Source organism: Dasypus novemcinctus, chromosome 5, assembly GCF_030445035.2.
Source record: "Dasypus novemcinctus isolate mDasNov1 chromosome 5, mDasNov1.1.hap2, whole genome shotgun sequence".
Classification (NCBI taxonomy): domain Eukaryota; kingdom Metazoa; phylum Chordata; class Mammalia; order Cingulata; family Dasypodidae; genus Dasypus; species Dasypus novemcinctus.
In genome coordinates this window covers 123,316,933-123,342,140 of record NC_080677.1, presented here as the reverse complement: position 1 = coordinate 123,342,140, position 25,208 = coordinate 123,316,933, and the positions used below count along the sequence as shown (strand labels likewise).

The 25,208-nt window shown below is 40.5% G+C and overlaps 1 protein-coding gene and 1 long non-coding RNA gene across 2 annotated transcripts in view; one reads left to right on the top strand and one right to left on the bottom strand.

Annotated features, from left to right (window-relative positions):
- Nucleotides 1-646: 646 nt before the first annotated feature.
- GSTK1 (glutathione S-transferase kappa 1) lies at nucleotides 647-5,670 on the bottom strand. Its single transcript, XM_004474119.5, has 8 exons — nucleotides 5,537-5,670; nucleotides 4,913-4,994; nucleotides 4,603-4,731; nucleotides 4,188-4,288; nucleotides 3,946-3,981; nucleotides 1,754-1,870; nucleotides 1,279-1,372; nucleotides 647-991 (listed from the first exon to the last, which is right to left on the bottom strand). The coding sequence occupies exons 1-8, from the start codon at nucleotides 5,606-5,608 to the stop codon at nucleotides 942-944; spliced, it is 681 nt and encodes a 226-aa protein (XP_004474176.1). The 5' UTR covers nucleotides 5,609-5,670; the 3' UTR covers nucleotides 647-941.
- Nucleotides 5,671-5,692: 22 nt separating this feature from the next.
- The window catches only part of LOC139439043 (uncharacterized), an 85,995-nt gene continuing 66,479 nt past the window's right edge, over nucleotides 5,693-25,208 (top strand). The window contains exon 1 of the long non-coding RNA XR_011648884.1: nucleotides 5,693-5,827. This is a non-coding gene — a long non-coding RNA (uncharacterized lncRNA). The remainder of the gene's footprint in view (nucleotides 5,828-25,208) is intronic.

Here is a 25,208-nt window from a genome sequence, read left to right as displayed (position 1 = left end):
ATCAAAATATTATTTAAACATAAGGCATCCTGATTAATGCACAGTGGGCACACAGAGGCACAAGCTTTAGAGAAATAATCAGGGGAATGGAAAAACAGTAAATCTGTGTGGGAGAGAAAAAGGGGTTATTACATGAGGCCTGTGAAAGAAGCAGAGAGGTTTCTTTAGGCTCTGCACTGTGGGCAAGAGAAGAAATGTTGAAGGATGAGCCATTTCTCCAGGTGATGGCCACTCCAGCCAGTCTCCCTGAGCTGCCCAGCCCAGTTCTTATAGTCAGAATAGCTGGGCTCAGTTTTTAAATACCTGGACAAAAGTTCCGCCATATTCTGGCTCCCTCTACTGTTCATGCCCAGTGTCTGGTCCCACAGTCATCATACTGGCCAGAAGACAGTACATGCCAAATTAGTTAGCTGGCAAAGTCCATCTAGCTTAGTTTTCTGTCTCTGACAGAGAGACCGAGGGAGTTTTGTATAAGGGAAGCAGGGACTGCTTCCTGCTCCATCCATACAACCCTGAGGCAAGACTGGCAGCTGGGCTGGCCAGGAGTATCAAAACAGCCCTTCTTCAAGAACCCCTGATGTGGCCAGGATGTGACCGCAGAAAGAAGAGCATACCAACACCAGGACAGTCACAGACCCAGAAACACTTTGCTTAATGGCATGAGGTTTATTTTGTAGGAAAGCAGAGTTTGGGGCTCCGTGAAAGGCACTTGTGAGGCCCAGAAGTAAGGCAAGCCAAAGACTAATGGTAAGGCCATGCACCACACAGCCCCCTCCCTGGAACCCACGGGGATTAAGGGAAAGGGAGACAGATCCCAGGGTCACAGAGGCTACTTCAAATCAGATAGGGAAATCGGAGCCCCAGGGCCCCAGGGCCCCAGAGTAGAAGTTGGTGGAGGAGAATGACTTGCTTTTTTCTAGTTTTGCTCTCTTCTGGTATTCTTAAAGTCTGGCATTTGGGGCTGGAGGCACTGGGCCCATCCACTTTTCTTCTGGATGAAAAAAAAAAATCCCATCCCACCCACACATTGTTCACAGGTGTATTGGGAGCAGAGGCTGTCCCCTCAAGGGCCCTAGGGGTTTTCTAGGAAGAGCCCTCTTTGGCTTTAAGGTACAAAAAGCTTCCTTCTCTCCCATGGAGGTGAGAGCTGTCCCCTCCCCATTCAACCAAGAACAGCACTGTGTTTTTCACTGAACCCCTCCTTCTGGTCAACTGATGTACTGGGGGTAGGGCTGGGGTTAGGGTCAAGGGCAGCTTAGTGTTGAGCCTTTAACTTACCCAGCAGGTATGCCAGCAACTCCATCCGGTCAGAGCCAAATAACATGTGGGTTTGGCCATCCATGTGGGCCACTGTGACAGGCAGCCCAAAGGCCTGGAGGAAGCAGTTACAGCATAGAAAGGGTGTTGATGCAGCAGGTGGTTATTAGGGTGGGGTCGAAGGGTTGGAATCAATACTTGTTTGGGGTCACAGAAGCAAAGCAGCCAGGACAGCTTAGAAGTGTTTGGTAAGAGCCTCCATGACTCCATGGCAACTTTTCTGTTTCAAATTTTCAGATGCCCTAACTCTCCTCTCACCGTCTACCTCCTACCCTTCCTTTCCTTTGGCTCAGGGAAAGGAAGGAAGAGGATGAGGTTTGGCTAAGGGAGTCAGGGGGTAATCAAATAGGGAGTGAGCTCTTTGACAGAAGCATGGAAACCCAGCAGAGATTCTATTTTCAAGACAGCAGTTAGAAACACATAAAAAGTTCCTCACCCCATATTTGCAGGCTTTCTCTGTGGTTTCCCTGAGCTCATTCTTCACCTTTGGAGTTGAGATCTTTTCCAGAAGCCCTTGTGCTTGTTCTGCAGACATTCCAGCCTTCCCTGCAGCCTAGAGGGATATGGCAGGGAACATAGCTGTGTCTGCATTAGCATGTGTTTATGTGTGAATCTCAGGAGGAAACTCTGGCCTTTCAATTTCTGCTCCTAAGTTTTCCTTGCAGTTCTTCACCCACCCATGATGTGGAGGTCTATCTATCGATGGAGAGAGCAAGTGGTGCCAGAGTCACAGTCAGAGAAACTTACTATTATTATTATTTTTTAATTTGGTAGTGGAGATTGAACCCAAGACCTTGTACATGTGAAGCATACACTCAACCACTGAGCTAGAGCTGCTCCACTTTTTTTTTTCTCAGAAAGTATCTTAAAAATCAAGTAGCCTGACTTTATTTCATAAATGAGGAGACCAGAGATGATACTCTGCTTGTTAGTAGCAGTCAACACTAGAGTCAAAGTTCCCTGAAATCAAGTCCAGAGCTCTTTCTTTCTTACATCTCAGAATCCTTGAATACTCATGCTTTTTAAAATAAAGGGCTCTGATCCCTGAGGAATTTCCTGAGGATTTCCAAGATGGGAGTGTGGTGGCTGCAACCACCTGCCTGGCTTCAAGAAAATGATAAAGGGGTGTGTTGTTGTAGTTTGGGATCTTATTGCTTCTATTAAATCAACTGTTCTCAACCTTGGCTGTACATTAGAATCTCCCTGGGAGCTTTTTTTTCTTTAATTCTCCCTCCCCGCGACTTTTTGCGTGCTGTCTGCTCTCTCTGTCCATTCGCTGCATGTTCTTCTGCATCTGTACTTATTTATTTTTATTTCCCCTCCCCCCTTGCAGCTTGCTTGCTGTCTGCTCTCTGTGTACATTCGCTGCAGGCTCTTCTGTGTTCTCCCTTGTTTCCCTTCTTTTTTGTTGCATCACCTTGCTGAGTCGGCTCTCCGTGGCATTGGCCTGGCAGCGCTCTGCAGAGTGCAGGCGAGCCTGCCTTCACAAGGAGGCGCTGGGACGCGAACTGAGGGCCTCCCATATGGTAGACCGGAGCTCATCTGACTGAGCCACAGCCGCTTCCCCCTGGGAGCTTTTAACAATTCCCAGTGCTCAGGTCATTCCACAGAAGGATTGCACCAGAATTTCTGGAGATGGCACCCAGGTGCTCTGGGTGATTTTAATGTGTAGCTAAGGTTGAAAACTACGATAACCTGAACGTGGACAATAGAGGTTATGCAGCCAATTGTAAGGGAACATTGCGTTTGACTTGACTAAATCAGAGAATTGTTTCCCAGACCAAATGTTCAACAATAGGGAAATGATTAAGCAAAGAAAAAAAAGTCCACTGAAGGGAATTCTATGGAGCAACTAAAAATTATACATTCAAAGAGATTAAAATATAAAATCACATGGAAAATGATTGTTAAATATTAAGAGATAAGGCAAGCTAAAAATTACACATATACTTTCCAGGAAAAAAAATCGGAAAGATACATTAGTTGGCCTTCACTTTATATATTTAATTTTTGTGTTAACTGCCATTTTATATGTTTCACTTGAAGATACCAGACTATCTTTTGCAAACTAAAGGAAAAATATTGTTTTGAATTTTGCGATTTTATTTCTAAGAAAACATTTACTTCTCTATGCCTAACACAAATTTCAAAGTTTTGAGCTTCTTCCATTTGTTCTCATTCAGGCATCTAAATCATTCTGGCTTTGTTGAGTTTTGGCTCTTTGTCTTTTTAAAACTTCCTGCCATCTCCTGCTTTCTACTCTGGATATGATGGTGAGGTTTGTATTGTAGTTTTTGGAGCTAAGACTTGCTAAGACTTCTTCCCTTCTTTCTGAGGGTTTTAACATTTATCATCTCTTTCCCATTGGCTTCTTTCGTTACATAAATTTTATTTACTTGTTCCTTTTGCACTTTCCCTTTCAGATATTCTTTTGATAGTCCTCTTAGTTCCAACTTTTCAGTAATTTTGTCCCCTCAAACACAGACATCCTTTCTCCCCAAATAACTATCACCTCATCTACCCAATGATAAAAAACAAAACAAAACACAAACATGTCCTTCTGGCTCCCAAATGCCAACTGCTCTCAGCTCTCTAAGAGAGGAGAGGGTTCAGAGGTGGGATACTCACAGCCAGGATGCTCTGGGGCTCCGTGATGTCTTCATCCTGGGAAGGAGGGAACACTCAGCAGGACGGAATGGCAAGGAAAGCGATGGGGGTGAAGGGCAGAAGGGCGGTGAGCCACATGGGTAGGACCAGATCATGACTCTGGAAATGGGCCCAGAGGAGGGTCAGAAAGCCATCTAGGATGACCTGAGTCAGGACATTGTCTAGACAGGGAAACAAATGGGTTCCCTGAGCCCTGCCATCACCCGTGACCAGACGCGCATCCATAGCTCCCTTGACACTTTCTCCAGCATCTCTGGGTGCTCCAAGTTCACAGCCGTGAGGAAACGCATGGCAGACAGACTTCCTGTGGGACAGAGGTACACAGAGGTAGCCCCCCCACCCTTGCAAGCTTGCTTCCTCGTGGAAGATCAGCTCTATCCTACCTCTGACAATGTTCAGAGCTCATTCAACCTTAACCTCTCATCAAATTTTGTGCAACCAATGTTTCCTTGTCTCTTTCCCCTTTATTTTCCCACAACCTTCTGCTCATTAGAAGTTGATCCTGAGATTTCCCAAAGTATGCAGAAGATAATTTTGTCTCCCCAGGCCCTCTTTCCTAACCCTAGCTAAGACTCTCACCCTCCACCCGATACCCCACATGCATGTTACTCTCTTCACCTTTTTCAAGGATCACAGAGAAGAAATCCTTGGGGAAAGAGAGGGGGATCTTGATATGCTGACTCAGGAGTTTAACGTCATTAGTCAAGTATTTGGCTTTCCGGGGAAGCAGAGCTGGTGGCGTGTTTCCTGCAAGTGGAACGTTGGGCACACTGGTGAGGGAAGACCCAAGAAGCGTTGGAGGACCCTACCTGGGCTTCAGGCAAAGGGCAAATCACTAGGTGCTCATGCATAAAGACCCAGTAGAGGGCAACACCCTCAGGCCTCTTCCTCCACCTGTCCCTTGCCCCAAATGCAGCTCCCTTCATACCACTGTCTTTCATGATCCCTGCAATGAGGCTGGGGCGCAACTGCAGTTTGATGTTCCAGATGTTCTGATATCGGCACAGTATCTGCGGAGGCAGACATAAACAATGAACCATTGTCTGTGTCTGAAAAGTCAAAGTGGCAGAGGGAAGGGGAAGAGGTGTTTCATGACAACAGATTACCTAGAGGCTCTTTGAGCCGAGCAGGGGTTATGAGGCCACTCTAAATTGGTTTGAAATGACAAAACTCCTTCCACTCTTAGAAATCTAATCCAGGATAGGGTGTAAACCACTTTGTTCCTGTGGGCTATTTCCATCTTGCGCTGCACCCCATCCCCCAACACTGACATCAGTGAGCTAAGACTGGTGGCCAGGCCACGCACTTCTTCTCCATTCTTGGAGCTACTCCTCTTCTTTCCAAGCGTTGTGGGAAAACTAGGATATAAAGGCTCTGTCTGGAGTCAGCGGGTCTATCCCGTATAAAATCACAAAGTGACCTTCAACCCCAGTTTGCTTTCTGCTTGCCCTAACGCCGGAGTTGCCAGGAATGTCATGAGATCTCTGTCCCTGTACCCTTCCCTCTGCCCTCGTCCCTCGAGCCCCGGCCGAAGCGGCTCCCCCGGCGTCACCTCGAAACCCATCCAGGAGTAGGGGGACAACACATCGTAGAACAGCTCCAAGGTGCGCGGCAGGGGCCCCATGCTGCACCGTTCCAGGCAAGCGACAGCTGCACAAGCTCGGCTCCGGAAGCGCAGAGAAGCGAGTTTCCTTTCCCCGGAGCGCGCAGACAACGCGCCGCGCGCGCGGCCCTCCCTGCTGGCCCGCCCCCCGGAGCTGGTTGAGCAACCTCGGCGGAGAGAACGCCCCCTCCGGGCGCAGGGAAATAGGTGGAAGGTCGGGCCCAAGAGGCTGCGCAGCAGGTCGGCTGGAGTGGGGATGGGAGTGGGGTGGGGTGGGGGTGGGGTGGAGGCGGGGTGGGGGTGGGGTGGGGGTGGGGTGGGGGCGGGGAGGGCGCTGGACGGCCCCGCGTGGGAGCTCCTGGCGCCGCGCACGGTGGGAGGCGAGCTTTGGGGTCTCTGCCCAGGATTGGGTTTGAGTTTGAATGAAGTGGTGGCTTGAGATGCTCGTTGTACCTCTTAGCTGTGTGTCTGTGGCTAGTCACTTGACCGCTCTAAACTTCAGTTTCCTCATCACCTCATAAAAATGGGGGATAATGATAACACCTACCTCATCTGCTGTCGTCGGGATTGAATGCAGTATCGAATGAAATGACTCCAGTAAATGTTAGTTGTTCTCAGAGGTTAGCACAATGCCTGAACATGTTAGACAGTACATCTTATTAAGCGACTGAAAGGGAGAAGATCTAGAAGGGGATGGGGAGACCTCACTGCAACAAGTTGGAGGGATAATGGGGCAAGGTCTGCCCTATTTGTATTTGCAAAAATGTTTTGTATTATATGAGAATCAATTTTAAAAAATTATTTTTAATATTTTTGTAAATTGAAAAACACATCATAAAGATTCCACTTCTCATTTGTATTTATTAAAAGAATAACTTCATGCTATCAGAATACAAAGACACAATGTAAAGCTGTACATAGAGTAGAACATATCAAATGGAATGAGAAATGATGCTACCATTACCTATTTGCAGATCAAACTTAATTGGTTGACAATTCTGAAATTGAAAAATTACACTTTGTTTTAATCTAGTAATATTAATTTTTAGAGTATCCAAGAATTAATTCCACTTGATAATAGAAAATTTTATTTTAAAAGTAGACCACATTCTTTAAAACCTGTATATTTGGAAATAATTTTAGACTTAGAGAAGTGTTTTAAAGATACTAAAAAGAATTTCCCTATACCCTTCACTCAGCTTCCCCTAATGTTAACATCTTACGTAACCATGGTACAATGATCACAACTAAGAAATCAACATTGGAATATTAATGTTAATTAAATTACAAACTTTATTTGGGTTTCACCAGTTTTTCCACTAATGTCATTTTTCTGTTTGAAGATTTAATCCAGGACAACACATTAAATTTAGTCACCATGTCTCTTTAGTATCCTCCAATCTATGACTTGTCTTTCATGACTTCCACACTATGGAACAGTATTTGTCAGGTATTTTGTAGAGTGTCCCTCAATTTGGGTTTATCTGATGTGGTTGTCTCGTGATTACACTGGATTATGGATTTGAAGGAACTATCATACAGATGGCAGTCTCCTTCTCCTTATACCATGTCAGGGGGGTGCATGAATCAACATGACCTATTACTGGTGATGTTAACCTGGTTGGCTTGGTTAAAGTGGTGTCTCCTAAGTTTCTCCACTGTAAATTCACTATTTCCCCCTTTACATACTCTATTCTTTGGAAGGAAGTCACTAAGTGCAGCCCACACTGGAGGGAGGTCAGTGAGATGGGGGAGTGTATATTAGGTCCACTTCCTGAAGGGATACATAGCAAAGAATTTATGGATATATATTAAAACTACCATGGTAATTAATAAATATGTGGGGTTAAGACACTGAGTCTATACAATAATCTGTTGCTCCTTAAACTGTTGCTCACCAATTTTATCATTCGTCACTGGATTTTGCCTACTGCAACTATTACTGTGGGGTTCTAGTGGTGATTTTCCATTTTCCTTGTGCTTTCTGTATTTGCTTATTGGAATTTTTTTGAAAGGAGAATTGTCCCTTCTTCCCATTTATTTATTTATTCAATTATTTATTTATATCTGTATAGACTCATGGATATTTCTTTTAAGAATCATAGGCTTGTAAAACATTCATTTGAGTCTCTATACCCTGTCTCCATACACATTCTCATCCCGATCATTATCATCATCATCATCATTATGTGGCTAGGCTATGTTGTGGATAATATGGAGTGGGGACAACAATAAAAAGGATATACCCTTTTATGTGCTATTATCTTCATGTTGCCAAGGGGCTATCTAGATATTGATTATATTTTTAGGAACAAGAAATAGTGGTGTAAATAAATTATTTAAGGTGGCAAGAGTAAGAGTAACCAATAGAGGAATTAAACATAATATAATTGTCAAACATTGGTGGAAAAAGATAAGTGGTGATGTGTGTGTAAATCAACTTTTCATCTTTCATAGAAGAAAGTCTATGAATATTGTCTATATTTGAAACACAGCAAATATAGCTATCATCATATAACTTGGAATTAAATAATTAAAACCAGAAATCCTTTAAATATCTTGCCTTTTCAAATTGGTAAAAGATGGATTATTCAGTAAATGTAATTGGGACAACTGGGTAGTTTAAAAAAAGCAGTTTGACTCATACCTCAAAACTTACACCAGGAGCATCTCCAGATGGATCAACTATTTAGCTATTACAAATAAAGAAACCAACAAAGTACTCAAGGAACATATGGAAAGAATTTTTAAAAAGAAATCTGGGAATATAAACAGCCTTGCTAGCTGATATACCAAGTGCAGAAGCCTCAAAAGAAAAGATGATTACATCCAGTTACATAAAATAAAAAAATTGTTTGGCAAAATCCAATAAACAAAAAAAACAGCAATAGGAAAAATAGTTGCAGCCATGTCACAGTCAAAAAGCTAATTAGACTAAAGTGGAAAGAGCCAAAAATCAATGAGGAAAAAGGACAGATGCCTAATGGAAAAATATGCAAATGATATGAACAAAGTAGTTCAGAGAAATGGACATGTAGATGGCTCTCAAACCTAGGAAAATGTTTGTCTATGCTTATGAAGATTGTGAGTTAAAATTGCATTAGGTTTAGTAAGTTGACAAAGATAAAAAAGTTTGATGACTCATTGTGTTGGCAGGGCTATGTGGAAAGTCATTCTTTTGTGTAACTAGTGAGAATGTAACTTGTTACAACCTCTGGCTATCCTGTGAGTTTAGCAATATCTTTCTGCTTTACAAATGCACATATTCTTTGATCCAGCAATCCATTTTTTAGAACTTATGCTCTATTCCTACCTGCATGCAATATGATGTATTATAAAGTTATTTAAATGCCAAAAGATTGGAAACTAGCTAAATGTTCATTAATAGGAGACTAATGACTAATTCAAAACAATCAATATATGAAATATTTTGCAACTTAAAAAAAATTTGGAAGTTCTTTATAAATTAGTATTGACTATTGCCCTATATATTAATAAGTGAAAAAAAGTGGTAAGACAGTGCATATGGTTTGCTATCCTTTTTTTAAGAGTTGAAACACTCTGTAAATGTTTGTGTTTACACATGTACATATATCCTTGTTGATATTGCTGATAAAAACCTGATAAAGCTGGTTGCTTTTCATGAGGATAGTTAGGTGACTGGGGGACAGGGTAGAGGAGACAGTTTTCATTATACATATACAATAATATATATATCTTTTGTACTTTAGAAGTTTTTAAACATTGTTGAAAGAAAAAAAGAGAAAGTACAAAGGAAGGAAGGGAGGGAGGAAGGAAGGGAAGGAGGAAGCAAGAGAGGGAGGAAGGAAGGGAGAAGAGGGAGGGAAGGAGAGAGGAAGGGAGGAAGAAATGAAGAAGAAAGTAAGGATTAAGAAAAAATAAGGAAGGAAGAAAGTAAATTGCCTTTAGGAACTTGTACTGGCAGAAGGGGATGGGGATTGCAAGAAGACTGGTATTATTTTTATGATTTATTACCATTTGTATACTTTGGTTTAGGGAAAAATGAAAATGATGAAGGTCATGTAGCAACTTGTATAACACAACAGTTAAGATATAATATTTGCCATGATACACTCTGTATTTACACAGCTGGATCTCAATGCTTGACATTTTCCAAGGATTCTGTGAAAGTCTCAGTGTGCTAGCTTTCTCAGTTAAGAAACCATACTAAAATGTATGGTGTGAAATCAACATTATTATAGTTCTAATTCTGAATGTATGGTGATATGGTAAAATAGGTAAACCTTTGCAAACTGAGACACTTTAAATATGATTAATAAATTTAATTGAAACATCTCACATTTCATGAGAACACATCAGAGTGACAAGACAGCAGCTGAGAATAGCTAATATATGCTGTAATTACACTTTCATTAATTATGTATGCATAAGGACAAAAACAAAAGAAATGGAAAAAATGAAAAGAGCCATATTAGGGATTATGCACACATTTTCTTAATTTCTCAGACTTTCTTTAAGTCTTTGATAATGTCTTTTGTTCTTTTCTTTTTTATATAAAACAGCTTTTTGATGTATAATTGATTACAATACTGCATATATTTAAAGAGTATATTTCGACTAGTTTTACTATATGTCCACACTTGTGAAACCATTACCACTATCTACAGAGTGAACATATCCATCACTGCAGAGTTTCCTCATGACCCTTGGGAATCCCTGCCTCCTACCTCTCCCTGCCCTCCAAATGCAACCAGTCATTGAACTGTATTCTGTCACTATAGATTAGTTGGTCGAGAACGTCTGGAAAAAATATTAAAATCTTCACATTTTGCAATCAATTTTAGAAACCAGAGTTGTTGTTTCACACTGTCCCAGTTGGGAAGCAGACTCAGAGATTAGTGTCTGAGTGCAGGGAGTGCTTTTGTGATCACTACCTGTAAGGGGAAGGGACTGGAAGGGGAAGGAAGAACAGGATCGGGCTGAAGGAGAAGTTGGGCTGGGATCCAGACTTCACAAAGGCCTCAGCCGACCCCACCAGGAATTCCGAAGCCCTTTAGAGTCGCTCTGAGTTAGGGTGAGAGGCATGGCCTTTATATAGCCATAGGATGTGGGCTGCCTGGGAACAGAGCCCGACCTTCTATGAGGTGATGCCCTTCAGCTGAGTGGGCAGCCCAGGACTGTCTACTGGCAGCCCCCAGCTGCTGGGGGCTATTTCTGAAGGGGATCTGTGCAGAGTATCCCAGTTTCTCTTGATATGATAATTATCCAAATGATACTTCTCCCATCTTGGGGAATTCTTTGAGAATAATATTATTAGAGAAATGAAGTGCAAGCTGTGGGAAGGGAAAGGATTTTGAAATATTTTTTAGAGACTTTAGTGAGAACAGTCCCCTTGCGTTCAGGCCTTAAAAAGGATTCATTTGTTTCATTGTCACATTTTGATTCTCCTAGCCCAGGGTTTCTCACCCTTTGCCCTGCTGACATACTGAATTGGATGATTCTTTGTTATGAGGGGCTGTTCTGTGCACGGAAGCGTGTTTAGCAGTATCCCTGGTCTCTACTCACTAGAGGCCAACTACATTCCTCCTCTCCCCCAGTTGTCAAAATCAAATATGATGCTAAATGAAAGAAGGCAGACACAAAGGACTACGTTCTCTATGATTCCATTTGCATGAAATTTCCAGAGTAGACAGAAAGCAGATCAGTGGTTTCTCCTGAGAGAGGGGATTGATTGAAAACTGACTACAGGAAACTTTTTGAGATGATGAAATTGCCTAATATCTTCTGGGGTGTTAAAATCAACCCTGCTTGATTGATCTACTAGTGTTTATTGAGAGTTTCTTATGTCCCATGTACTGGTCTGAGCGTTTAGGGATAGAAACACTTGGTTTACCCTCTGATGAGGGAATCAAAAAGTAAAACGTTGTTTGGCAAATTCAATATAAAGTATGGATATGTGTGTGTATGTGTGTGTGTGCGTGTGGTGGGGGAGGCTACAATAAGAAAGAATCAGAGTAAGCTTCCCAGGGGAAGTGACCCTAAAGGAGAACCTGAAGGAATGTAGGAGTCAGGCCATTGAGAGGGAGAGCAGGCTGATATTCCACACAGAGCCAGCAACAAGTGTAAAGGCCCATTGCATGGACTCTCTAGGAGCTGAGAGGATTTGGGAGGAGGGAAATGGAAAGAGATGAGGCTGAAGAGGGGCAGGTAGAGGCCGGGTCCTATTAAACAGTTTCCACCGGTGGCTCTGCTTGATTGACCTCAAACTTAGTATGATCTTAGAGAAGTATTTTGTAGAAGATAATTAATTCCATTGCTTAAGTAACTCAAAAGTCCCTTCTGTGGTGTGTATGAACATACATACAGGACCTGCTAGATCACTCATGTGATGAATCATGTAGCCACAAATATTTATTTTTATTTCTTAGCAAACACACATAGCACTTACTGCATATCAGACACTGTTCTAAGCACTTTATAACTATTGACTCATTTAATGATCATTACAACCCTGTAAGATAGGTACTATTTTTAAAAACAGCTTTGTTGAGGTTTAATTTACACACCATAAAATTCGTCTATTGTGGGAAACGGACTTTGGCCCAGTGGTTAGGGCGTCCGTCTACCATATGGGAGGTCCGCGGTTCAAGCCCCGGGCCTCCTTGACCCGTGTGGAGCTGGCCCATGCGCAGTGCTGATGCGCGCAAGGAGTGCCGCGCCACGCAGGGTGTCCCCCGCGTAGGGGAGCCCCACGCGCAGGGAGTGCACCCATAAGGAGAGCCGCCCAGCGCGAAGGAGGGAGCAGCCTGCCTAGGAATGGTGCCACCCACACTTCCCGTGCCGCTGACGACAACAGAAGCGGACAAAGAAACAAGAAACAAGACACAGCAAAAAGACACAGAAAACAGACAACCGGTGGAGGGGAGGGGAATTAAATAAATAAAAATAAATCTTTAAAAAAAAAAATTCGTCTATTGTAAGTGTTCCATTCAATTATTTTTAGTAAATTTTTAAAAAAGATTTATTTATTTATTTCTCTCCCCTTCCCCCCTGCCCCAGTTGTCTGTTCTTTGTGTCTATTTGCTGCGTGTTCTTCTTTGTCCACTTCTGTTGTTGTCAGCGGCACGGGAATCTGTGTTTCTTTTTGTTGCGTCATCTTGTTGTGTCAGCTCTCCGTGTGTGCGCAGCGCCATTCCTGGGCAGGCTGCACTTTCTTTCATGCTGGGCAGCTCTCCTTTGCTTAGCCATCACCCCATCATCACAATCCAGGCTTAGAATGTTTCACCTCAAAATTTCCTTCGTGTCAGTTTGCATCAATTGCATTCCCAAACCCATCCTTAGGAAACTACTGATCTATATAGATTTGTCTTTTCTGTGTGTGGAAATTTCACATAAATGGAATCATATAATACGTACTCCTTTGCATCTAGCATTTTTCTCTTAGCATAATTTTTTTTGGGTTCATCTAGCATGTATCAGTAGTGTTTTAGTTTTTATTTCTAAATGATATTCCACTGTATGGATGTACTGCATTCTGTTTATCTGTTCACCAGTTGATGGGCATTTGTATTGTTTCCACTTGTTGACTATTATAAACAATGCTGATATGAATATTTGCATACCAATTTTGGTGTGGACATATTTTTTCATTTTTCTTGGGTAGATACCTAGGAGTGGAATTGCTGGCTCTGTGATAAGTTTATTTTAACATTAGGGAACTGGCAAATTGTACTCCAAAGTAGCTGTTCAGTAAGTACTATTATCATTACCATCCTCATTTTATTGAAGGGAAATTTGAGGCATGGAGAGATTAGGAAACTTGTAAAAGGCCATAAAGTGGTGGAGGTGGAAGTTGAACCTGTTCGATCTGGTGCCAGCATCTGTGGACTTAGCACTAAACTTTAGTGGTCATTTACTTTGGAAATGTTCTCAATTTCAGAGTGAACCTTGTCTACTCTCCCTAACGTAAGTTTGGCTTCAAAACTGTTAGAAAACATATTATTCAGTTCTGGTCATGGGAATTGTGCCTTAAGGAATATCTGTGATGTTCTTTTCCTCCTTTACTCGTGAGGTCACTCCCTAAGCAAATTTCAGGACACTCAAGTATTTTTATCTTCGTGCTCCTTCCATGAGAAAAATGAACAAACCTAGTGAGTGTTTTGCAACTGGGATTTGTGAACTCTTCTGTGACCAGGTTCCCTTTCTTAGATCAAGAACCACTGTCTTAGGACAAAATACCATTCTAGCTACTGATTTAATGTATGTGCCTCGTGGATTTCTTTTTGACACAGCAGCTGGTAGCCTATAGCGTACGAACCAGTGCAAACATGTGGGCTGGCTTTCAGGAGTTTGTGAGTCAATTGTTCAAAAGACCCTTTGCTTCAGACTGATAATTACTTTCTTCTGATTTTAAAAGTTAGCACAGGGGAGTAGATGTAGCTCAGTAGTTGAGCACCTGCTTCCCATGTACAAGTTCCTGGGTTCAAGCCCCAGTATCTCCTAAAAACAAACAAACAAAAAAACCCAATTGTGGGGAGCGGATGTAGCTCAGTGGTTGAGCATCTGCTTCCCATGTACAAGGTCCTGGGTCCAATCCCCCATACCCTCTAAAAAAAAAAAGTCAGCAAAGGCTTCCAAGATTTGATATGGACATGATCCTCTGCATCCTTACTTTGCTCAGGATTATAAAAGAATGAGACAACTCACTCTCTAACATGTTCTAAACAATGGAACCAGTAAGGAGATGCACTTTTAGGCCTTTAGGTTAACAACATATAAATGATTGGTGATCCCCCCCCCTGCCATTGTTCTTGAGAAGATATGAACTATACTGAGAGGAGGCTTAATCATGGTCAAGGTTATGGTGAGGTTCTCCTAGGTCTTTGAATTCTAAATTATCCATAGGGAATGGATGTTTCCTAGGTGCCATTACTGTGGGTGTGTAACTTGTTGAAAATCATGCAAACCAGTAAAAGGCAGAATGTGATCCTAACCCAGATCCCAATCTTAGCCCTATACCATTCTGTTCCCAAAGACTGCTATCCCCAGAATCCCTTTGTGGACCTCCAAGCCAGCCTAGGTGTCCTTCCTCTGTGTTCTCGTACTACCCTGTGCATTCCCTTACCTTATTATATTGTTATTATTTGTTTTCCTTACCATATTGTAAATGTCTGCATGGGAAAGCTCTGTGTTTGCATGTGTGTGTAGGTGTGTGTTCTAATGTCAGAAACAGAGATAGTTAAGTTAATCATTCCCCAATTCATATTTTTCTTTTCAACCTTTGATCCTCCCACTTGTATTATTGATCTGCCATATATTTTGATTGATACTAACAAAGCCATTTATTGAGCATTTACTAAGTGTCAGGTCCTGTTGCAAGTATGTTAAGAGCATTAATTCAGGTAATCCTCACAGCAACCCCTTACTACCTCCAATTTAAATGAGCATTACCCATTAATAGTTAATTTAACCATTAATTAACAATGATCATAAACAATGAACAGCACCACATTAAATATTATAATAAATAATAACAAATAATATAATAGTAATCTCCCATTTTCTGATTTTCAGAGAGGGTAAATGACTTCCCTAAGGTGACAGAGCAAGTAAGTGGCAGCGGCAGGATTTGAACTGGCTCCAGAAGCCATGCTCTTAATTACTATGTTAGATGCCTCTCCCAGACATTAGCAATACTGTGGTTGTTCATGTCCCTGGACATGAATTTCACCTCCTAAAATGTATAGTGCTGTTTGTGTGTTTTTGAGGTGTATTTCATATATGTCACATTGGGCTACAGATCTTGTTCTGCTTCTTTTTCACTTGACATTCTCTCCATGTTGCTATTTCTAATCCAGCTCAATGCTCCTAACTGCTGCATAATATTCTATAGTGTGCACTCACACTTTATTGATCCAGGCTCCCAGTTTGGGGTGCTGTCAACCCTCTGCTGCCACAAATAATGCTTCAAGGAATATCCTTATATTTCTTGGTCCCCTTATGAACCTTGAGTTCTCCTCAGGGACAGACCCAGGATGGACCTCTGAGTCAAAGTATATATGAATATTTTATTTCATCAAGTACTGACAGATTGCTTTCTAGAATGACAATGTGATTGTACACTTCTACCAGCAGCACCATGGTCCTTGTTTCTTCACATCTTTGCCAATACTTGGTAATTTGTGGCTATTCTGATGCGTGTAAAATAGTATCTTGTTGTTTAATTAGCATATTTCTGGTTACAAGTGAGGATGAGCATTTCTTCTGTTTGTTGGCCATTTGGGTTTTCTCTGCCTATCTGTATGTAAGTATGTGTGTGTATGTGTGTATGTATTTGCCCATTTTCCTTGTATAGTCTAGCTAGTGGTCTTTTGCAGCTTTTATTTATTTTATTTTTTAAAAAAGATTTATTTTATTTATTTCTCATACCCTTCCATTGTCTGTTCTCTGTGTCCATTTGTTGTGTGTTTTTTTGTGTCCACTTGCATTCTTGATGGCACTGGGAATCTGTATCTCTTTTTTGTTGCATCATCTTGCTGCGTCAGCTCTCCGTAGCATGGGGCAGCTCAATGTGGGGTGCACTCCTTGTGTGTGGGGCTCCCCTATGCGGAGGCCACCCCTGCTTGGCAGGGCACTCCTTGCACACGGCAGCGTTGTGCATGGGCCACCTTACCGCACAGGCCAGGAGGCCCTGGGTTTAAATCCTGGACCTCCCATATGGTAGACGAACACTCTATCAGTCAAGCCACGCCTGCTTCCCTTTTGTAGCTTTTAGATGTTGTAAATGTTTTCTCCCAGACTGTCACCTGTATCTTTCATTGAACAGAAATCCAATTTTTATCTTATGATTTGAGCTTTGGCGTTTTAATATTAATAAGCCATCCCTCACCCTTTGGTCACAAAGTTATTCCATATTTTCTTTTACTAGTTTTATAATTTTACCTTCTACATTTAGGTCTTTTTCCCAGTTGTATTTGCCTTTGTATATTAAAGTAAGAGGGAAGGATCCAATTTTATTTTTCTCCAAACAGTGAACCTTTATCTCAGTGTCATTTAATAAAAAATCTATTATTTGCCCACTTATATATCATTCATCTTTATAATATTTTAAATTCCCATAGATAAATGAGGTTGCTTTTATGTTCATTTTCCTGTTATATCAGCATATTAAGTATGTTAAATAATATACTAGTGCTATTAAGTTATTAATAGTTGTAATAGAATTACATAATAGTTATAATAATTATTAAGAGAATAGAGGTATTTGGGAGCCATTATTATTCTAATTAAGTTTTAGAATAAGTTGTTGGGCTCATTAAAAATTTAATATTTTGTAATAGAAAGGCTAGTGGACTTTTTCATAGGAAAATTCCTTGCTTCTATATGATTGTTATTAACCTTTATATCCTACTACCTAGCAAAATATATGACATATATACAGCTCTTCGGTAAGTGTTTATTGAACTGAACTGTTGTGCAACTGATTTATCCTTTCACTGACTGGGCAGGAAAAAATTATTATATGATAATGAAGGTCAGATTTAAAGCCATCTTGTCTTCAAAGATCAGTGAATTAACCCTTCTGTAAGAGGGACAACTGAAGCTTTGGTTTTAATTTTTATTAATTTTATTAATTTTATTTCTTTTATTAATTTTTATAATCGCTAAATAAGATAAGCAACTCTTGATTGAAAGTAGCTTCTGCATAGAGCTTTAGATGTGGCTACCAACAAGGATCACTAGCTGAATTCCTAATGGAATTTCAAATGAAGTTATGTTGCTTAAACTGGAAGATGAAAGAGCAGTTTCAGTAAACTCATATAGTCAAAGTAGAGATTTATTGGAAATCAAGTTGCAAATACCTCTGCAGAAAAGGTTTGCCCTACAAAAATGAGGAGAATGCCATCTAGTGGCAATAAATCCAAAGAACACAATCTGATTTTCAGTCCTAAATACTTACTACATGCCAGGCACTACTCTTATGAGTTTTGCGCATTTCAACAATAACCCCGTGAGGCAGAGATTATTATCCCTATTTTACGGAAGAGAAGATTGAAGCTCAGAGAAGTTAAGCAAATTTCCCAAGGTCACAAAGCCAATACAAGGAATAGCTCCTAAGGAATAGCTGTCTGACTCTAGATCCATACGTTCAACCATATTGCTATTATGCCTGGGAGGAAGAGGGACTGGCGTGCTGGAGCCCCTACCAGCTAGAAAGTGTGGATTGTGTGCATTTCTTCCCAGCTTCCCATTCAGATATCATTTTGGCAGCTTGAATTCCATCATGGTGGAGTATTTATAGAACAGAAATAAGCAAAAGCGACAAATCAGGGCAACTGCCACCCCCACCCCCACCCCGCCAACCACCCCCCTCCTTTCCTGTCCCAGCCAGTTTGTCAACACTTCACTGGGTGAGAAAGACTAAGAGTTCAGAGGCAGTTATAGGCTTTCTTCAGGGGACCTGGAAAAGAAATTTGAAAAGTAATTAAAATCTGGTTTTGGAGAAAAGAATAGGATAAAGAGGTCTTGAAAGAAGACTTAAAAATTTTATGAGTATTTGAACAGAAATAGGTAGTTTATGACTAAATCAGAGCTGTTTAAAATGTGAGGTTGCTCAACTGTTTTATAAAGAAAGAAAACAAAACAGTCGCAGGGTTTATGTTACAGAGCACAAATTAAAAATGATGAGTTAGACAAAAAAACCCACAAAAAACCCAAGCAGAACCATTTTGAGGAATTTAAGATAAACACAGCAGGATCTGCCTCAAAGATGGTTGAGATGGGCAAACAGATTTGGAAGAGTAAAATTCAGAGAACCAACACATTTGGGCCAATTGGAAGGAATCAAATCACAGACCAAGAATGACAGTGGCATTTAGGAGAAAGGACACAGTCACAGTGCTAAAATTTCAGCCCCTACCTCTTCCAGAAAACACACACATACACACTCCTAATTGGGAAAAGAAAATCCTTTATTCATATTGAATATAGTTAGGAAAAACAACTGAGAGAGATATTACAATGTTATTATAAGTGTAATCTATCAACCTATATTTATATTATAATGTGTAATAAGAATACACCTGAGGTTTATTTCCCACAGAATTCATGGTGGGGAAGATATATGTTTGGAATCCCAGCCCATGTTCCCATTTACTGAAATGTCTCCACAGCCCTTCCTGAAGGAATAATGCTTCAGATAATATCATCTGGATTCTTGATTTTAATTCCTTAGACCAGGAGTAGACACCTAATTCAAGATGGGCTGGTGAGGTTATCATATGAGAATTTCAACTAAAAGGAACAGAAACCACAGACAGTATTGCATACTGGGTTGTAAGATTGCTTAGAGTGGGACCATGGTAACCTCAAACTACAGGCAAACTGGAATTATCAGGGAAAATGGAAAAATGACCGTTCTTCCAGTGGAAGGGATTTGAAGGGAGGAGCCTGGAACAGATGCAGAGAGAGAAAGAGAGATTAAAGACTGTTTAGTGAGAGAGTTGAGGGCATGTATGTGTGTGTGTGTGTTTGTGTATGGGAGAGAGCAAAGGAGAGAGAGAGAGAGAGAGAGAGAGAGAGAGAGAGAGAGAGAGAGAGAGAGAGAGAGAGAGACCGCCTAATGATTTTCCAGTTTTCATGGAGCGCAGCCTTATTTCCTGCAACTAACTTAATGGGGACCATGAGAGCCCCTGAATCATATAAAAAATTTTCCCTTTTACTCCTGCTTCTTTGAGTTGATTTTTATTTTTCATGTCCAAGTCATCCATGACTAAGAAAATTTGAGGAAATATATGAAAATATATAAACCTTTACCAGAAGAATGATATATATTTTGGTATTTTTCAGATAGTGTTTGTTTCCATAGGATTTGACTTTTCCAAATAACTTCCTCAAAGCAGTACTTGCCAGACATATTCTTCATTTACTGAGCCTTCAGAAAACAAAAACAAAAACAAAAACTTCTGTCAGCAAGTAGAATTAATATGATCAGTGCCTGGATGAGCATATTATACTCTTAACTATTAGAATGCAGACACAGGAATTAATTAGTTAACTCATGAAAAGGTAAAAAGACAAAGGCATTTAAAATTATTTAGCAATTTGATTAGTTAATGAAAAGGTAAAGCAATCTCCAATTTAACAGTATTTTGTGATATTTAATTTTGTTATATTAAGATAAATCTCACATAAAGTTGAATACATTTTAGGCTCTAATTGTTAAGAAGAATTGACAAGTGAGTCAAAAATATAAATATAAAATATAAACATGTAGCTAACAATGTACTTCAGCACTAATAACTTTACCTAGTTGCTCATCTTGCTATTTTTAATTGATTGATTCAATTTGCATTTGTTATGTTGCACTATGAATGAGTTCCTGGGGTAAGGGTTTCAGGGGAATAGAGAGATGAGTTAGTCTCCCAATGTGATGAATATTTTCTTTTTGTGAAAGGTAAAGGCAAAAGCAGCTTGGAGAGCAGATCGCAATGTGTAAATTGACTTTCAGGTTTGCAGCTTCTACTTTGGGGCTTATTCACTGAGGTTCTCTGGGCACTGGCGGGGCCCTTTAGGTGTTTAAAACACACCTAAATCAGAGCACTGCAGAGTCACACAACCTTTGCTTTCTGGAGCCTGAATCTCTTTACCACCTGTGTTTACCTTTGCTTTTATCTATTCCCGGTTGAACTTTCTACACACTCAAAGAATGCAAGAGAAGATGCTTTCCTCCCTTTGTATTTCCTGATCCCATTGCCAGTTATGACACTCCTCAAGCTAACAGGGAATCTGGGATAGGCCCACTGCTGGGAAAGGAATCTGAGGACTTAAACCTGGCTCCTTCTATCTCCAGTTTCAGCAAATAAAAAATCCAGTGTTCTCAGCCCCTTCCCCACAGAACCCTCCCAGCAGCTGTTCCATTGTGCCTTGGGGAGCCAGGTCAGGGCTAGGAAGAAATGTGGGAGTGTGATTGCAGGGCCTAGGCAAGGCATCCAAATGATAGTGTTCATTTTCCATGGCATTTTCTGGGACTTGGAATCCAAAGGCAAGCAAATTTTTCTCACTACCTTTATATGTAGAATGAATGTTTGATCATATTTCACTGAGAAGAGGTAAGAGAAGAAACCAGAGAAGAAACCAGACTGGAATCCGATGCGGTCTCCTGTCTTCTTATAAGAGTCCCATTGCCCCTTTCTGCAAAACATTTTTATCACTCACAGTCCCAGCTGCACTCAGGGTCACCAGCCACAATTTATTCAACATCTGGTTTGAATAAACCATGGATTTATTTGCAGTCTCCGAGAGTTCTAGGCAGGAGATGTAAACAGCAGATTTCCCTGGGGATGACTGAATGTAATGAGACCCTTTTCTGTTTTGCATCCTCAGGCTCTGATCACAATCCTGAAGGATATTCAGTGGAAAAGTTCGTCCTTTCTCAGTCTTGGTTTTTCCTAACTGGTCCAGTGAGACTAAACTTCAGAGAGAGTGTTTGCTTTTGGTTTTGTTTTCTCAAAGGAGATAAAGGAAGAAGATCAGATTTCATTCTTGAGGGGAGGAGTTTCAACTGTGAACAAGTGAAGTTTGAGGTACATCCCTGATGGCACAATACGCAGTCTTCCACTGGAGAGTTTCCCACACTGTAATTTAATGGGTTGTTCCTTCCCAGTCTGCAATTTCTTGGAAGGTGAAAATTTTGTTGTCTTAATATTTGAATTCTCAGTTCTCAGCACCTAGTCCAGTGCTTAGTCATATGCTCAATAAATTTTTGCTGAATGAGTAATTTTTGCACTAATATTTGTACGGTGGTTTACAGTTTATTACAAGCATATTTATTATTTCCTATAAACCTCACAACCACTCTGGGAAGTAGACATTATGATTACCTCTGTTTTCCAGATGGAGAAACTGAGGTTGAGAAAGGTTAAGTGACTTTTCCACGATCACCCAGAATGGGAACTCAAATCTAGGTCTTTGACACCAAAGTCTAGGTTCTTTCTGTGTGTCATAGAGACTCTAGGCCTTTCCCATCACCATATGATAAACCAGTCAGTTGCTTCATTGTTTAAAAAGAACTCAACAATTTAAACATTTCCATGTGGGATCAGATCCACGAGGAAAACCTACAGCCTCGTGTTCTGCTTCTGCCAGTGAAGGTTTATGGAGGCATGATTATTTCCAAGCAAGAGATGTAGCCTTCAAAACATTCTCAAGCACCCTATAGGAATCTGTTTACCACTTTTTAGTCATTGTTATTGATTGAGTAGCTTCAGGGTAGTATCTTTCACAAATTTAGTTAAGAACAAATTTGGGGCTCTGTATCTGTCCTTGTCCTTAGCAGCATGGTGCTGGTGGTGATGGTGGATGGGGGACTAGTGCATTAGTTTTAGTTTTTTGTTTTTACAGAGAACTAAAGGATTGTGCTTTAGGGACTGTAAAGGGATGGGGGAAGATGGGGGGAAATGATTAAAAGTGGCAACAATAGTGGGAACGTTGCAATGGTCAAACATGTAAAATGTTGTCCTCGTAAGTTTTCCTGGTTCACAGTGAAACATAACTGGGGTTTGGTGGCATACTCTGCCTAGGTTTGGAGAGCATACTGAGTGCAGTTAGCACACTGTAGTTTGTGGGCCAAATTCAGCTGGTCACTTGCTTTTGTATACAAGGGCCAAGAATGGTTTTTGCATTTTTAAATGGTTGAAAGAAAATCAAAAGAGAATAATATTTCATGACAGGTGAAAATGATATGAAATTCAAATTTCAGTGTCCATAAATAAAATTTTATTGGAACATAGCCATGCCCACTCATTTACATATTGCCTGTGGCAGCTTTTACCCTACTGCAGAAGGGTTGAGGAGTTGCTACAGACACAGCATATGGTCTGCAAAGCCTAAAATATCTATTATCTGCTCTTTACAGAAGATTGCTGATCCTCGACCTAGGGGCCTGCTTTGTTCAAAATAGACACTCAAATAATTGCCAGGCATTAAACGTGGAATACTAGGTGTTTTTCTGTGCTTTCAGAAGGGTATGTGGGAGCTGAACGGGGCAGGGCACCTCTCGGTTCCTCTGCCACTCACGTTATTGAGCTGCTGTTGAACCAGAGGCCATGTTCTGCCCCTCAGGCTATAAGACTGTAAAAGCCCTCAGGCATTTTTGTACCTGGACTGCTTTGAATATCTGTATTCCAGAATACTTGCCTCTTAGCTTCACTTCCATTACTTTTTGTTTTTTAATGTTTAAAGAATTATCAAGAGAGATAATATGTATATGCAGTTTTTAAAACTAATGTAACACAAAAGAGTAAAATGTAGGCTTCCCTCATATTCCTGTTCTCCAGCTGTTTTCCTTTCTCACAATCAACCAGTCATCAGTTAAAAAAATTTTTTTTGAAATAATTTCAGATTTTACAGGACAGTTGCAAAAGTAATAAAAACCTATGCGAGAATTCCAACATACCACCACCCAGATACCCAGAGCCACCAACTTTTAACATTTTGCTCCATTTGCCATATCATTCTATTATCTATCTATCTATTTATCTATCTATCTATCTATCTATCTATCTAGACATCATCTATCTATATGTATCATCTATTTATTTATCTATCTATTTTATAAACCTTTGGGATTAGTGAATCCATTACCTTTTGAATCCTTAGAAGTAATATTTATTGAGAAATTACTTTGTTTTAGACAAGGTCTGAATATTTTATCTCACTTATTTCTCAAGATGAGATAATCCTAGGAGGTAGGTATTATTGTTATTCCCATTTTACAGACACAGAAACTGTGGTTCAGAGAGTCAATAAAATGCTCATGCCCCATAATCAGTAAGTAGCAGAGCCAGGACCCGAAGCCAGGTCTCTCTCTCTCTCTCTTTAATCATAGCTTTATTGAAATATAGTTAACATATCATTAAAATTCACCTGTTTAAGATATATGATTCAGTGATTTTTAATATATTCACAGAATTTACAATTATAACCACTAATTTTAGAATATTCTCATCACCCTATAACCATAAGCATTCACTCTCCATTTCTCTCTTCCCCCAGCCCCTGGCAACTTCTAGTCAAGTTTCTTTCTCTATGAATTTGCCTATTCTGGACATTTCATGTAAATGAGATCATACAATATGTGGCCTTTGTTTCCAGTTTCTTTTACTTAGCATGATGTCTTCAGGGTTTATCTATGTTGTAGCATGTATCAGAACTTCATTCCTTTTTATGGCCAGATAATATTCTATTGAAAGAATATACCATATTTGCTAATCCAATGATCAGGTGATGGACCTTTGGGTTATTTTCACTTTTAGGCTGTAACGAACATTGCTTCTATAAACATTCATGTGCAAAGTTTTTGTGTGGGCATGTTTTCAGTTCTTTTGGGTATATATCTAGGAGTAGAATTGTTGACTTGTATTGGTATGTTTAACTTTTTGAGGAACTGCCAAACTGTTTTCCAAAGTGGCTGCACCATTTCACGGTCCCACTAGCAATGTTCTAATTCTCCACATACTCAACAATACTTGTTATTGTTTGTCTGTTGCAGTTTAGCTGTCTTTGTGTGTGTGTGTGTGTGTGTGTGTGAAGTGGTATCTTATTGTGATTTTGATTGGCAGTTCCCTAACAATATTCAGCATCTTTTCATGTGCTTATTTGGACATTTTTATTTTTTCTTTAGAGAATTGTCTTACCCATGTCTCTTAACTCCAGAGACTGTGTGGGGGACCAGTGGCCCAAGCAGCCCCAAGTGTTTTCCATTAACATTTTATCTTGGAGTACTTTCTCTTGGGCCCCCTCATTGTCACCATCACAGCCAAACCCAGGGACTTGCTGATTCTGTTCTCTTTGTACTATCTTCTAAATCACTTTTCTCTTATTTCTCCTAATGCACCTGGGGAGGAATGTTCACAAGACACTAATGTACTAAGAACATAAGGATAAACAAAAGAGAGAAATCAGAATATATATATAAATATATTTTTTTCTTTTCTCTCCAGTGAGGTTGGTTGAGAGATTAGCGTCACAAGACAGAGAACCTTTTCAGTGCCACACCCTGAACTGTGAAGAGTCCCACCCAGAAATGTTCCTTTTGCAAGCTCTTGGAAGATTTTTTGATTTGATTCTTTCAGGGATAATCTCCAAAGACCTAGACAGGAGCTGTAAGTAGAGTAATTCTCCTACTCTGCCAATCTTGCCTTCAGTACGCAACACCTTCACACCTTCCCTTTCACAGTTCCTTGTCCTATCCCAGACTACTGGTCTATCTACTGATGTGTTCTGCCCAGACTTGCCTTCCCGGGCACATCCTAGACTCCAAATTGCTTGTGTCCTCCTTCTACTAAGAGAAACTTTTAACAGTATAATGTTATCTCTACCCAGAAGACACCTGACGTGAGCGTTTTCCCACAAGTTTTGCACCTTCTCTATTGGGGAAGTCCTTCCCAATTTTGAAGAGGGACACAGAGAGAGCTCTCCCATTCTTCAAACATTGAAGAGATGCTCCTTAGCCTTTCTATCCTCCCCTCTCCCTCTCCCACAAACCAGTATTTCTGGGTATGTAAGGAATTTCCAACTCTCTCACTTCCATTGTTAGGATTTCATTTCTCTTCAGAGTGAATGGTGAAAGACAAATTGA